This window comes from Geotrypetes seraphini, chromosome 2 (genome assembly GCF_902459505.1).
Source record: "Geotrypetes seraphini chromosome 2, aGeoSer1.1, whole genome shotgun sequence".
NCBI classification, from domain to species: Eukaryota; Metazoa; Chordata; class Amphibia; order Gymnophiona; family Dermophiidae; genus Geotrypetes; species Geotrypetes seraphini.
This window is the reverse complement of record NC_047085.1, coordinates 171,340,834-171,357,350: the sequence shown is the minus strand read 5'-3', so window position 1 is coordinate 171,357,350 and position 16,517 is coordinate 171,340,834. Positions and strand designations below refer to the sequence as shown.

The 16,517-nt window shown below is 42.8% G+C and overlaps 1 protein-coding gene across 4 annotated transcripts in view; it reads left to right on the top strand.

Moving 5' to 3' along the window:
- FBXO15 (F-box protein 15) overlaps positions 1-16,517 on the top strand; it is a 179,367-nt gene that overhangs the window by 125,648 nt on the left and 37,202 nt on the right. For all 4 annotated transcript variants that reach the window (XM_033934286.1, XM_033934283.1, XM_033934284.1 and 1 more), the window contains exons 8-9: positions 4,092-4,174; positions 9,832-9,977. In XM_033934286.1, the coding sequence (XP_033790177.1) occupies positions 4,092-4,174; positions 9,832-9,977 (229 nt within the window). The remainder of the gene's footprint in view (positions 1-4,091; positions 4,175-9,831; positions 9,978-16,517) is intronic.

Here is a 16,517-nt window from a genome sequence, read left to right as displayed (position 1 = left end):
TACCCGAAAGAACTTGTAGGAAGCCTTATATTTCAGGCTTAAGCTCCACTCCACTTACCTTAGCACTGTCCCCTCAATAAACAGTTTTCTTTCCTACAAGCCAGACTGTAGGAGCTTGTCTTTACTACTTGTGTTTATTTTCTTTTAAATTCCGTCTTTTTATTCACGGGTTTCACCCTCATTCTGCAGAGGTTCCCTGTGGGGACAGCTCTGGCTACGGGAAATTGCAGACTTTGGAAAAAGTCTGCTTATCAGTGCACTCTCTGGACAACCTGCACTTTGGATTGGGGCTCCAGAATTAGTCCGTTGGGAGCTTGCTCACCCCAGTTTCATCCACTAGTGGGTCAAGTGCAAGCTGTGTGGCTCTGTGGAGGTACGGCCGGGATCGGGGCCAGATTGCATTCCTCTGCCAGGCGTTTGTATGGTGTGTCCGAAGGTAATGAAGGTACCTGGCCGTGGACATCTGGACAGTGAGCCAGTCAGAAGATTTGAAGCCCATATTGCCTGCTTTCTGAGGCAGAAGATCTCCCTGTAAGCAGATTCAGCTTTTCTGGCAGTGTTTTCTATTCAGCACATGTCATAGTGAGTACTGGCTGACAGCCTGAATCAGTAATTTTGGGGGGGGTCTGAAAAAGGTGTTTTAGGTAATTTCCCAAGGTGCCCTAGCCCCACCCCTTAAAATCGCCGGTTTCTGTGCTTTTCCCGGGCTATTTTAGTATAAAATCAGCTCCCACAGCAGCCATCTTGGATTTTCCCATTCTGAAATACGTTAATTTTAGCTCTTGCAAGCTTAGTTTTTGCAAGAAAAACATTCAGATGGACTCCCCAGGGCAGGATTTAGGTGATTCATGCCCTATTTGTGGTAGATGATGGCTGGGTGTGCAGCCATGTTCCATGTGCACTGTAACCTGTGAGGGGGTAAAATTTGCCCAAACCTTTTGCCTTTGACCTTTCAAGGGGGTCTTCCCGCAATTTCTGCCTGTTTGCCCTTGAAAAAATGGTGGTGGGGGGTGGGTGTCAGGCCCTAAAGAGTGCACAGGCGATTCTCCGACAAAATGCAAGCACGCATCGGGAAAAAAATCTCATAGCTCCTCCTGGAGTTCCAAAAAGGGTTTTCAGGAGACAGATCCAGACCCAGATGATGGATTTCCCCCAAATTTATTAATATGATCTATCAGGCTTATTTGGCTAAGAAATCTATGCCTGTCACCCTTCCGGAGGCACCCTCATCAGTTGCAGGAACCCCTCCTCCTCTGAACCAGGGCCTTTTCTTTTGCCTTCCATCTGGAGTCCCAGTCAGTATGCAGGTTGTGCCCGTGGTTGATTCTGCTGACTTTACAATGCTTCTGCTCACATAGGCGGGCACCACGGTGCAGATGTGGCAGCGATCACATGCTTCTCCCTTGACTAATACATCAGCGTCTGTTCAAGCGTTGAGTAAGTCGATGCACATCAAAAGTTGATGCAAGTTTGTTTATTATTTATTTAAAAATTTGTACCCCTAAAAATGCCTAGGCAGTTTCCAATTAACATTTACAATCCTTTAAAAAAAATTGCTTCTCAATCCTCTCACTTTCTCATATAAAAACACTTACAAACAGATGAGTCTGTAGTCATTTTTAAAATATTGCTTTTCCCTCACATAACCACATTTGCCCCGGCAAGGCATTTTAAAATTTTATCCCATCTGATGAAAACATTGCATTACTTATCTTTGCATGATGTACCCTGGCTACTTTATCCACTGACAATCTCATATTACTTTCAGATCTTAATACCTGTAGTTAGTGACTCTTCAGAGGTGTACCTCCTCATTGAGGTCACCAACGTTTTGACACACTGCAGCACCGACAGCACCATCTGTACTGATAACATCTGCAGTACTGGTGCAGTCCTTACAGGAGCAACTTAGAGAGTTTCTTCAGAGGGAGTTGGCACTTATGTTGCAGTCACAACCAGCCCTCCCTCGGCTCCATCCAAGCCTGAGCATTGCTCTACCAAGGGCTCTGGTACTGAGCCTATCATCCATCATAGCCATCACAGTTCTTCATCGCGATCCACATTGGATTGGCACAGAGACACTGATCAGAGCTCTTCCAGGCACCACAGTCATAGATCATCTTCGCATCAACACTGATCTAAATCAAGAGACCACTGCTCTGGATGTGCCTTGTCTCATAAAAGAACTGATTATGATTCTCAGATCTCTCGGATCCTACATACTCATATCCAGAACTCTCTGCACCAGAATCTTATGAGATTTTTGTCATTCTCCTATGAGAATATTTGTCATTCACCAGATTCAAATGCCAAATGCCCTACCAGTGAAAATGGAATCTGAATCTGAACCAAGAGCTGAGTTGTTTGATGACTTGTATTTTGAACAAATCCCTAAAGATTGCTTGAAATTTCCATCGTATTAAAGACACCGTGTTTAAAAATTGGGAGGCGCCTCTACTTGTACCTGTAGCCCCTAGGAAACTTGACTCCCTTTATAGGGTCCAGGCATGTCCAGGCTTGACAAGCCTCAACTACAACATCACTGCTCTTAGTTGAGTCTGCCCTGAAAAGATCATCCAGTACTAGAACACATGCCAGTACTCCTGGAAGGGCGGTTCAAACTCTGGAAAAATTTGGTAGACTACTCTATCAAAACACCATGCTTATGAGTCATATTTAAGTTATAACTTTTATATGACTTTCTACATTAAACAGTTAGTCCAGCAGTTGGCCACCTTTGAGCAACTTCTTCCTGCTACGATTCTTGACCAGTACCAATAAATCACTCATAATTTGCTCGAAACCAGAAAGTTCATGATCAGATCACTGTTCGATGCATTCAGTGTCATTTCCAGAGCTAAATATGAGCAAAGCATGACAACTTTGTCTACTTCAAAGTCTTTTAAGCCTCAGACTACTGGGCGATACTACAATCCTAGGTATCAATCAACATCTTATAAAATTTGCTATTCTCAGCCCAAGACTTCTTATAGGCCGCCTCCTCAGAAGCGCCCCTGATAACAATTGGCCCAGAAACAACAAACTCAGCCTCCTCAAAAATCTACCATTCTACCATCCCACCGTTGTCCTCATTCCGTCGGGGGTTGTCTGACTCATTATCAACATCATTGGACCCTAACCATCATCGACAATTGGGTCTTGCAGATCATAAAAGAAGGCTATGCTCTTTGTCTTCGCAAAATGCCTCTACACAGACCTCCAAAACAGTATTCTTTCAACTTGTAGTAGTCCTCCCTTCTTCAACAAGAATTCTTGGGCCTTCTGCAACCGAATGCAATCGAAGCAGTACCTCCTCAGCAGAGGGGCCAGGGGTTCTACTCCAAATATTTCCTCATACCAAAGAAGAACAGAGGACTGCGCCTGATCCTCGACCTCCGAGCTCTCAACAAGTACGTAGTTAAAGAGAAGTTTTGCATTTTTTTCCTAGGCATTCTGTATCCCCTCTTAGAGAAAAACGACTGGCTTTGCTCTCTGGATATCAAAGAAGCCTACACGCATATCCCCATTCTTCTAGCCCACAGTACCTCTGCTTTCAGATAGGAACACATCATCTCCAGTACAGGGTGCTACTCTTTGGTTTAGCATTAACACCCAGAGTATTCAAAAAGTGTTTAGTTGTAGTAGCTTTCATGTATTCCCTTATCTGGATGACTGGTTGATAAAAGCATCCTCACCTCAAGCAGTTCAACCATATGCCTATTTGAACTGCATAGGTTGCTATATCCACAAATTTGTGAAGAGACCATTCAGGATCCCTGAGGAAGACCATTTTGGTCGAAACATGGACCATGTTTGGTCCTCTTCATTAATCATAGTTGTGGATGTACTTTAGTCTTTTGTACAACTGAGAGTTTTATTTCTCATTTTAATAAAAGCTTGCATTAGCTACATTGGATTCCACAGTCTTTTTTTGTTATGTATGGGAGCAGCAATAGCAGCTTTGGAGGTACAATGTTTATTAGCCATACTGTAACTAGAAGAGCTTGTATCTATGGGTAGAAAGAATAGTACCTATGAAGGGTATCATTTGTATATGGGAAAATAATTTTTTTGTCTTTTTTTTCCCCTAGTCTGGATCAGAGATAGCTTTTGTAATGGCAGCTTTCCATTATCATCAGCTTATTGAGTGGAGCATTTTAGACTCAGCTGATAAGTAAGTCCTATTTGTTCTTATTGTAAATACAGATCTTATACATTTTAGCTTTTTCTTATCACAAACTATGCTAAACTTGAAGGTTTAAGGTTCTGCTTTAACATTTTTTTCATTGGCAAAGTTTTCTTTGATATAAAGCAAAATTGCTTACCTGTAACAAATGCTTTCTGTAGAGAACAAGATTAATCATATGCATATTGGAGGACATTGTCGCATAGTGTTATAACAGCTGTCCCAGAGCTCAGAATTAATGTAAAATTCTGAACGTTTTCTCAGTCCCCTGAGTTCTATAGCTCAAAAAATAATACAACTTTTGGAGAGGTGGAAGTGATTGTGTGACTAATCTAGTTGTCTGTGGAAAACATCTGTTAACAGGTGAAAGCTTTGTTTCTTCAACCAATAACAAGGCACAGAAGTGGGTGACTCCCAATCTCAGGACTGCATTGCTTTCTGGTTCATCAGATGATGAAATGATAATTGTATAGATTATAAAAACAAGTTGGTCAGTACTGCTCTATCACATTCTGTCTCTGAAAGAGTGGTCCAAGTACTAGCATAAAGTGAAAATGTGATGCAAGGACAAGGTTCTCAAAAACCCGTGTTAAAAAGCGACTATCTGCTAACACAGTCGTTTTGATAGCAAATCTAAAAATGCGAGACATTCTCAAAAAAAGTGCATGCAAATGAGGTCGGCAGACAGCAGTGAAGATTGGCTAAATTTGCAAGTGCCCATCACTGGGGATAGCAATGGGCACATGTGCAGAGAAATCACGTCAAGAACCCCCAACTACAGTGGGAGGGATATTCAATCTCTCCCACTGTGAACCAACAACCCGCTCCCCTCCCAGGGGCGGGGGGAGGGGGTGGGTTCTCAGCCAGGATTTTAGGGCAGCTGGAAGTATGGGAGAGATGCCCACACTTTCCAGCTGCCCTAAAATCCCGGCTGCGACCCCCCCCCCTCCCGCAGCAGGAGAGATACCCACTGCCCCCAAATCCCTGCCATGACCTGACCCCCCCCTCCCCCGCAGTGGGAGAGATACCCACTCTTCCCCACTAGCAAGTGACCCCCATATCCACCGCCCCCTCCCCTTACCTTAAAATATATAACCTGGAGGGACGTGGACTCCCTCCTCCCATCTGCCTGCGTTGTCTAAAATGGGCCTTCCGCTCCCCGGTGCATCTTGGGAGGTCCGGGGAGGGGCCTGAGGCTCTGATTGGCCCAGGTTGTATAAGGCCCCTTGTATGTGATGGGTCTTAAACAACTTGGGCCAATCAGAGCCTCAGGCTGCTCCCCGGTGCATCCCAAGAAGAACCGGGAAGGGGAAGGCCCATTTTAGATGACACAGGCAGCTGGGAGGAGGGATTCTGCATCGCTCCGGGTCATCTATTTTGAGGTAAGGGGGAGGGAGCGACAGAGACAGGAGAGGGGGGTCACTTGCCAGCAGGGGACAGTGGGCATCTCTCCCACTGCAGGCGGGGGTAAGGGTTGGGTTGCGGCGCGGATTTTAGGGCAGCGGGAGAGTGTGGGCATCTGTCCTGTTGCAGGAGGGGTCGTAGTGGGGGTTATAGGGCTGTGGGAAAGTGTGGGCATCTCTCCCGCTGCAGGGGGGTGGAGTGTCGCCAGTGCTGCAGGGGAGGGGTGTTGTGATGCAGTGGAGAGAATGGGCATCTCTCCCACTGCATCACAACACAGTCACTTTTTTGGTCGCCAAAAGCTGATGCTGCTTTTTGAAATGGCTCAGCATTTTTTAAGAAGCCACCAGAGGGCTTATTTAAATGTTGAAGAGCCCATTTTCATGTCAGTATCAGAGACTGCTAGAAACTTTGCTAAAGACTGAGAAAATCCGTTTTGATAATCCACTGCTAAACTGCATACAGGCTAAACCGCCAGAAAACAGTTTAGCAACGGCATTAAAGTTTTGAAAATCTGGGCCCAAGTATCTGCTTTGCATACACTGTCTAGCAGAGAAGATTTCAAAATTACTTATATTTATTTCAGTGGCTCTAATTTGCTAAGGCTTGAATCTGCTAGTTAGAGAGATTCTAGTTAATATCATAAGTGAATTCAAAAGGTTAGCCAATTAGGTTCTGTTTTGCTACTAGAAAGCCAAATCTGATATTGAAGAAGGCGAACTGATGCATAGGCTTTCTAATGGATCCAGAACATGGAGGGACTTTGTGCATGGATGTCTGCATAGTTTTTTTTAATGAAACCTAGGCAGTACTATTCATTTACAAAAAGGTGTGACCTCCTTTGATATAAATTTAAATTGATGCATTGGATTGCATATAAGCTTCCCATATTCTTTAACTGAAATAATCACTGCTAGAAAAGATCTTTTCTAGGTTAAAATACTCAAAAGAAGGATTCTGTGAGCATATTCATGAGAGTCTTGAGAATGAATTTAAGATACCATTGAAGGAGGTGATAAACAATGAGAATCTGAAGAGGACAAAAGGGAAACTTATAGAATCCTGGAATGAATGTGTCCTTTTTTGTGGAGCAATAACTCTAGATTGAGATGCCTGTGCTGCTGTCTTTTTTAATCTGTTAAATATGGAATATCTTTGGTAGTTTAACATTAAGAAGTACTTTAATGAATTTGGAAACAATTGGCTTGGGAAGCTGAAGTACAGTCTACGAGCAGAATGATAGGTTGAGAGTATGCTGAGATATACTCAGAAGAAGTCAGCCACTATCTTCGTTCTTTAGAGCCTTCTTATTTAGATGCTCATCACCATGAGCTGCTATCTACAGCATACACCTTTGGTGCCCAACAGAATGTCATCGATATTTGAAGGACAAGTCCCCCTTGCTTGATCATGATAGATTGTGAGATGCTTGGGCCTGTGATCTCCAAATAGAATTGCCAGAGAAGGTGGTCTTACAAGTGATTAAAAAGCTACCCACCTTTCGCAAGTACATGTCCTTTTGGAAGCAACATTATAAATTGGTGTTACGTTTGTATATTTCTCCTAAGAGGGCCTATCTTTCCAGGTTTCGAGAGAATGCTGAATGTCCCCGCTATAGATGCCTGAGGCGAGTTTGGACCATATGGTCTGGTCTTGCCCGCTCATTCAGGTATTCTGGAACCACATTTTTGCCTTTGTGGAATGTATTTGGCATATCACTGTCCGTCATTCTCCTCTGTTACTTTTTGGAGTCATTCCAAGTTATCATCCTCGCCAGAGGGGAGCCAGTACTTTCTTGAAGTGGCCTGATCTGGTTGCACTGAAATGTATTCTTCTCAAGTGGCTGGAGACTGACGCACCTGATATATCTCTTTGGTGGACTCAACTGATTGCTCTCTTGATGTGGGAGCGTAGAGACGTTGTGGACTTCTCCGTTCAGGGGAGACTTTCAGCGAGTGTGGGAGCCTTTCTGGACTACCATGACTCCTATGGCTAGGACTTGCCTTTTGAATTGCTGATCTCATTTGTTTCCTGTGTTTTAATATTTTCCTGGTTTGATAACTGTTTTGTATTGTTAGTTGAGTGCTGGACAGGGGGCGAGAGGGCATGGGGTGGGTTTTTGATTGTTGGGGATTTTTTGCCTGTTTTCTTAAAACTCAAGCTTCCAGCTATCAGGTTGTGATTTCTGTACCTTTGCTGTTCTGAGCTCAATAAAAATTATTGGTTCATACTCAGAGGAAGTTTGCAACCCTAGATAGTAAACATTATGGATATGGATATTGCAGTATGATGTCTTTGGTAAATATCAAAAGTGACCCTGAACATTTACGATACACTAAATAGATTACTTATTCTCTTTAAATGCATATGTATGTCTCTTGGAAGGCATAAGAACATAAGTATTGCCATACTGGGACAGACCAAAGATCTATCATGCCGACTATCCTGTTTCCATTAGTGGCCAACCCAGATCCCAAGTAACTAGCTAGATCCCAAGTAGTGAAACAGATTTTATGCTGCTTATTCTAGGAATCTAGGAATCTCAAACCATCTCAATAATGGCCTATGGACTTCTTTTTTAGGAAATTATCCAAACCTTTTTAAAATCCTGCTAAGCTAACTGATTGTTTTGGTTAACTCTGTAATATACTGACTCTTTCAAAAATGAAACTTTAAAAATGTAATCTTTAACTTAAAATGATATGTAAATATAATAAAAGATGCTGTTTCATAATCTTTGTCAATTCTGAATCACTGTTGATTGCTTGGTGGCCTTGTTTTTCTGCTGTTCCTATATGGTGGCAGTATGATGAATGGGATAAGGAACTGACTTTTTAATAGTACACATTTGAAGACTGTTGTAGGATCTGTCAAACTTTGATCTAGTGTCACTGTCCACAGTGACGCTGGTTACTTGAGCATTATAGAGTAGCCCATGCAATCTGCTTATTACATTGACATGTTAACATTATATAAATATCCAGATTTGAAACCCTATTACATGGTGCCTGGTATGATTACATACATGTTAACCACATGCCCAGGATGAAGCAAAGGGAGATGTCTTTAACAATATATCATTGCCAGTTTTAACTAGGTCTCAGTATGTTTACATCAGTGTAAAAGATGGCAGCCTACCTACTGTGCTACTAATTTATATTTCTGGGAGAGTGCTATAAAGTCACATCCAGGACCATAGCAATAGCAGAAGTATCTTCAAGGCTGACCTGGTAGTTTGGTAGCGGTGTTACATACTGCCTGAAGATTTCTGCTTTGATCACTGAGTTGAATCTTTTGTGCTATGCCATCTGGGTTAGTTCAGGAGATGGAAGTCATGGTAACACCTGTGGCCAGATTCAGAATCCATGATAAAGAATTCAGAAGTATGTTAGGTGCATGATGCTCAACCTTGAGACAGTCAATTGGAATAATGAGAGACTGAGTCTGTTAAAACAGGGAAAATGTCCCCAGGTAGTTGTGAATGAAGGCTCAACAGAATCTCAGTTCTGACCATGCTGAAAGAAAAAGGACAGAAGCGGGACTATTGGGCCAAAAAAAGTGCATGAAGTTTAATTCAGTAAGAGAATTGATGAAAAAGATCTGCCACTACTGTTCTTCTTAACAGCTTTAAGTTAACACTAGAAAGCCAAATTAATGATTTCAACTGACAATATAATACTATATATAAAGAAGTATATTTGTAGCAGATAAAGTGTGAAGAACATGACTAGATGGCATTCCCAGGCATGGCAAACCCTGTTCTTCAAAGTTTTTACATTTAATCCTAGAAGAAAGAGACAGTTGAATGGGTATCAACTAGCTCACTTAGATTTTTCTTCAGAACTTGTTTTATGGATGGCATCTTGTTAATCAACAATGACTTATAAACAACATTTAAAAACATATCTGAAAAATAAAATGTTCAAGTTTTTTTTTTACTGTTGATATACCGCACATCACAAAGCATCTGTGTGATTTATATACAATCAATAATTATGCTTGATAGTAAGAGGAGAAAAAGGATAGGGACAGAATTGGTAGAAAAGAGAGGAACTACAATAATTGATGGGACAGAGAGATGCAGGTCATGATCACGATTGTTCCCGAACATGAAGTTGTTTTTAAGGACATTTCTCTCTTATTACATTCAAGTCTTGACATATACTGTTGGAAGAGTAGTGTTTTATGGATCCTGTGGGTTCATTTTATCTTTTTCCCAATTCTCTTTTCTTTTTCTTTTTAAGCACAATCACCTTGCCTCCTCATCAGCCAAATCTAGATGATGTTGATCCTAATTATGGGCTGCATGGTTACCGATTACACATTGACATTCATAATGGAGGGAGAACGTTCATGTGTGGTACCTTTCGAAACTTGTTCTGCAAGAAAGGTAAAATTTGATGATTGAAGGGGTTTTGTTTGGCTATTCATTCCCCCCATAAGAAAACATACTTACATGTAGAACATGGCCTCAAATGCTCCTAATAAATATTAAAACCAGTTAAACTACAGTAGAATTGAACATGTAGCATTTCTTACGAAGCATAGAAAAGCCTAGAATGCTTTTCTGGGCATGCATGAGATTTCCTATGTGATGATTGCTGCCATGAAAAAGGGAGAACCATAAATTTCCCACATGTCCACACAGTCAAAGCACAATGTGGTGGAGATGACCAAAAAAAAAATGAGGAATGAGAAGCCTGGATCACAGAACTGTCCTTTAATAAATGGAACATCATTATCCTTAAATCATCAGGTTTATTCTTCCTCATTTGTTAAGTCATCTCTACCACATTGTGCTTTGGTTGATGCTGCAAAACAGGAAGCCTCAGTTCCCTTCAGTATTTTTTAATCCATAAATTTGACCAGATGCATGTATTGCACTTCTCCCTTTCAAGGCTAATCTTCACAGATTTTCAGAAGATTTTCCTTTTTATTATTTTCAGCTTACAGATATTGGAAAGTAAGAGGTTGAAAATGTATGTCCATTTGTTCTTGAGGTGAAAAAAAGCTCTCCAAAATTTGATGCAGTTGAATCAAATCAATGAGTGGAGAAAAACACAGTCAAAAGATAGATTGAGTTAAAAAATGGGCCATAGCAGGGCTTCAAGAGAAATAAAATCCACCCAAATATAGCCCAGTATATTTCTGTTGATAGAAGCAATTCTAGCTTCTGCACTGTTGAAACTTTTTGAAATGTAGCAGTTAGGGACATAAGTCTTTCAAACTTTCTTTCCTCTCTTTTCTACTTTTGAGGGCACATTTAAAAAGACAACATATAAATACTAATTACAATTAAAAAAATTGATCACATTGCAGTGTCTCCTCTCTCCAAACATCTCTTCTGCTCTTTTCCACACCCAACTCCTGTCCTTGGCTTAGTCTGGCATTTACTTACTCCCCCCCCCTACACCTGCCCCTGCACCAGTCTTCCTTAAAGGTATTCTTCTGTTAGTCTTCAGCAGCTACAGCATTGCACATGTGCAGCATTCAGCATGGTATAAACTTTCCTCTGGCCCATGCAGAAACAAGAAATAATGTTGGAGGAGGTCGGGCATCATATATGCAACACTGCCACTATAGGGGACCAACAGAAGACCAAGGTAGACCGATGGGGTGGGAGGTGGACAGATATGAACTTGGAGAATGGGGGTGAGCAGCAGATCCTCGAACCAAACTGGAGGTGCCATCTGTAGAAGCTATGACCAATGAAGTGAGCTCCAGAAGACATGAAAAGAGCTTGGTGCTGCTTACCACCAAGTTTCTGCCGCTGTTCATGGAGGTGGAGGGGAGAGAGAGAGGAAGGAAGGAAAGGAAGTGGAGGAGAGAAAGAGATAATGTTCTTGGGGGAAGAAGAAAAGGAGGAAAGGAAAAGAAAGGGAGAGATAGAAATATAGAAACATGATTGCAGATAAAGGCCAAATAGCCCATCTAGTCTGCCCATCCACAGTAACTATTATCTATTTCTCTCTCTGAGAGATCCCACGTGCAAATCCCAGGCCCTTTTGAATTCAAACACAGTCTCTGTCTCCACCATCTCTTCTGGGAGTTCCATGTATCTATTACCTTTTTTGTAAAAAAAAGTATTTCCTTAGATTACTCCGGACCTATCACCTCTTAACTTCATCCTATGCCCTCTCATTGCAGAGTTTCCTTTTAAATTAAAGAGACTTGACTCATGCGCATTTACATAACGTAGGTATTTAAACGTGTCTATCATATCTCCCCTCTCCTGCCTTTCCACCAAAGTATACAGATTGAGATCATTAAGTCTGTCCCATACACCTTATGATAAAGACTATTTTAGTAGCCTTCCTCTGGACCAACTCCATCCTTTTTATAACTTTTTGAAGGTGCGGCCTCCAGAATTGTACACAATATTCTAAATGAAGTCTCACCAAAGTCTTATACAGGGGCATCAATACCTCCTTTTTCCTATTAGCCATACCTCTCCCTATGCAACCTAGCATCCTTCTAGCTTTTGCCATCACTTTTTCTACCTGTTTGGCCACCTTAAGATCATCACATACAATCACACCCAAGTCTCGCTCTTCTGTCATGCACATAAGTTCTTCACTCCCTAATCTGTACTGTTCCCTCGGGTTTTTGCAGCCCAAATACATGACCTTGCATTTCTTAGCATTAAATTTTAGCTGCCAAATTTCAGACCATTCTTCAAGCTTCGCCAGGTCTTTCTTAATGTTATTCACACCATCCGGTGTGTCTATTGCAGATTTTGGTATCATTTTCAAAGAGGAAAATCTTACCCGACAACCCTTCAGCAATATCGTTTATAAAACCTTAATAACAAGATTTTAGTATCTAAAAACAGCCTCACTGAGTTCCTGTGACAGACTCAGTGTGAAGCTTCTCTTCCTCCCCCCACTTCTCCCTCACACACTGCCTGGCTCATAGGATACTAAGGGGAAGACAGGCAGGCTAAACATCCACTCACCTAGGCACACTCACCTAGGCACAATACCCAAAGACCCACTCAGTGTGTGAACCAGTTGAGTGGAGTGGACTAACTGGGGGGTGGAAATGGGCCCGGAGTTTGCTCAGGAGAATTTCCCAGACCACCTCTTCCTCTCAACACATTGACACACTGCCACTACCACCACCACCACCACCACCACTAGGAAACCTCACCGATAGGCCAGCAATGCTTATAAACTTTATAAAACACATTATTATATTTTCTTATAAAGCACATATTTTAACTGAACTCTCTAACATCCTCAGCCTTGCCATTCACAAAAATAGAAGGAAGAAAAGTTCCCATTTCCTGCTATCTCATGTCCCCAGCCTACACAATATTTTTCTTCTGCAGACCCTTCAAAAGTCTGACCAAATCCTCGTTTCACTTGCATTATAAAGTACTGAGGATGCCATCTCTCCCCAATCCCAGGTCCTAAAGTCTGAGACAGTAGCACAAACTGCCTGATTCAGGAAAAAAAATTTTGATTCAGCCTATTTAATTGGTTTTTCGATTCGATTTTCCTGCCCAGTTGGGTGATTTTTCAAAAATCCTGGTGGGTTTTATAGCTTTTTCACCCCCTTTGGCTTCTCTTAACCACACTGGCGCTGTGGTGTAAATAAAATAAAGAAACAAAAATAACTTTTCCTCTCTCTGTTAAATCCTAGCTCATGTTTGTGGTCTAACACCAGCTCTGGCAGGATACACATTTCAAATCTGACATATTGTAATCACAAAACAGAAAATAAAATTAATTTTTCTACCTTTTGTTGTCTGGTTATTTTTCAAATCTTGTCGGCCCAAGGCTCTTGTTTTCTTCTGATAACTTGCTTGCCAGGGTCTCCTTCTTTCTTCTTTCTGCATGCTAACCATCCATCTGCCATCCCTGTCCTCCCCTTCCATTTCCCTTCCCTCCCCAGGAAGTCTGGCATATTTCCTTTTTTTCATCTCCCTCCACAGATCCACTTTTTTTTAACTACCCTTTCATCCGGCATCTCTCCCTCCTTCCCCCCCAGGGTCCACCATCTCTCCCTTTCTTTTCCCAATTACCCTTCTATCCAGTATCTCTATCCCTCCTCCACACCATCCCTTGTGTCCAATTTCTCTCCCTTTCTGTTCCTTCCCTCCCTAAATCCCATGGTCCATCATCTCGCTCCCTCCCCTCTATTTTCAAATCCATTATTTCTTCCCCCCCCCAAAGTCTGGCATATGCACGTCCCTTTGAACACCCCCTTCCCTCCGTGTACTTCTACACCAGGGTCCCCCCCCTAAAGGCCTGTTCCCCCCGTAAAGGTCTTCATCCCACCCCTGGCTTGTTCCCCCCGCTTGTAGGCCTGTCCCCCCCTTGAAAGCCTGCCTGCCTGTCTCTCCCCACGAAAGCCTGTCTCCCCCCCATGAAGGCTTGTCCTCCCCTCCTTGAAGGCCTGCCTGCCCGCTCGCCCCACCCCAAAGGACCGCTTGGCCCCCCCCACTCCTACCCCGAAGGAACGCTCTTCCCCCGGGCCTCCCCGTTCCATTTAGAGTAGCGAAGCAGCCTGCAGCAAGATCGCGATGCCAGCGATCTTTTGCTGCTTGTGCTGTCCTCCGCCGTGGACTCGCCCCCCTCCTCTGACATCAGAGGAGGGGGGGACCGCAGCGGAGGAAACAGCATGAAGCAGCGCAAGATCGCTGGCATCGCGATCTTGCTGCAGGTTGCTTCGCTACTCTAAATGGTGCGGGGAGGCCAGAGGGGAAGAACTGGATGTCGGGGGGGGGGGGGGGGGACCGGACGCCAATGACTTCAGGCCTGGAGCACCCCCTCAGGGCTTGCACCCGGGGCAGACCTCCCCCTCCGCCCCCCCTTGGTAGGCCACTGACTAGATAGAAATACGACAGTAACTTATCTGTCCATTGAAGCAGCAACGTGTGGGGGCAGAAGCTTGGCTGTAAAATCAATTCGTGATGAATAAATTTGTTTCAAGTGCTTTGAAACCCATAAACTCTGTGTACAAAAAGAACTAAAGGCCTCCCTTTGACTTGAGTTTCGCTCAAAGCGTCGTCAGAAAGAGGGCACTACGGCATAAACACAAACATAAAAAATCATTAATCAAAAAAAATTAATAAAAATAACTACTTAACCTGTGTAAAGCACACTAGTGCTCGCTGTAACACAACATTAAAAAAAAATCTCTAATGTATTAAATACGTTCAATGATTTATTATTTAATTGAATCTCTTACTTACGCGGCCTAAAGAATTCTTGAAACTCAGAGGTGAACAGCCGAAAGGGCAAAAAGATGCTAAAGCTTGAATAAGCTAATTTTAAAACGCTAGGACAAACACGTCACACTTGACGTGTAAGGACAAAAAGCCAATGAGAATACGGTATAGCCCACAAGGTTCAACCCCTGGGTGATGCTGGCCACTTATAGTTTAAACCACTCAATGTCTTCGTTTAAACCAATCAGTTTAAGTGTCTGCCATTCAAAATAAATCTCAATTCTTCCAAAAGCAATCTGTGGGAAATGTCACCACCTCTGGGAGAAAAAATCTGTTTCAAATCAGTATACAGTTTTGAAACAGATTTTTTCTCCCAGAGGTGGTGACATTTCCCACAGATTGCTTTTGGAAGAATTGAGATTTATTTTTGAATGGCAGACACTTAGCCCGAGAAACACAGTGGTGGTTCACTTTGCCTAACATTTAACTTCCTGTGCCCCAATGTCATAAAGACTATTTAAAAGAACTAATGCACAACTCATATGGTTCAAAAATAAACCCACCATAATGTAACACGCTCCTTCGTTATTCTCATTTGTAAATGCTCATTATCCTCGAACGTGACTGTAAAGTGTGTTTAATGTGTGTCAGAATACAGTAGCACCTTTTGTTAAGTATAGTTCTACATTTAGCAGTGGAATAGAACTACAGCTCCTCCTTAATGGTACTCCCTCACAGTTAAAGAGCCACCTTAAAAGGCAGAGCCTAGAACAGGGAAATGGTGGCTTAGCAGGTAGAGAGCAGGGAGAATATGGCTAAGCACAAATAAAAACCCACAGCTTCAGATCAGGTAAGGTGGCCTCGGGAAGAAAGAAGTTACACTCTAGGGTATGCCTTCACAACTTATGTATATAGTACCAGAACCTTGCTCGGTAGGCAACACTTTAACTTATGTAGCCCCGGTTTCCCGCCCCGCCCACTTTGGCCAGCTTGTCTGGTCAGGGGGGATCGCCTGCCTGACACCAGGACTCACAAAACGAGAAATATTTTTGTCTTACTTGCAGCAGTGATGGGGGGTAGTTACAATCACTTATTGATTCACGCTCAAGCTTGGGCATAGACCAGGGCCAGATAACTCTGGTAGACCGGAGAATAGGACGAGGTCTTCACTCACTTTACTTGTGCTCTTCACTCTCCTTCTGATGAAAAGACAGCTTGGTCTGAAGTATGAGTGAACCAAATAGGAACTTTATTCAAAATTAATCAGTTTCCAAACTATTTATAGATAGCATAAGGCTAGGTTCCATCCTCAAATGTTCCCTTGTCACTTCCAAATGCTGTGCAGTCTCCACTTTTTACATTATAGTTTCCAGTTCCCTCCCAAACTACTTTGAGAGTCTCCCTTGGTGTGGGAGAAGGAACAACCAAAAGCCTTCTCACTCCTATTACACTTTCTTTTATAGCCTCCCTCCTCCCACAGGGGGAAAAGACCCTCCAACTCCTCCCTCTCCAGTCTGTGCTAGTCACAGACTGAAGCCTCAATGACCACCTGAAAACAGTGTTTTCACAGTGGAGGCGTTTTTCGGGGGGGGGGGGGTCACACTTGAATTGTGAGGAAGCTGTTCCTGAGGCCTGGTTGGAGCCAGACCAGCAGTTGTACAACTCTGCAAAAAGACTACATAAATTGTGACTTGAGCCCTTTCAGCAACAAGCCCACATAAAGATTTCATCTGGGTTTCCAGAGATTTTTATCCT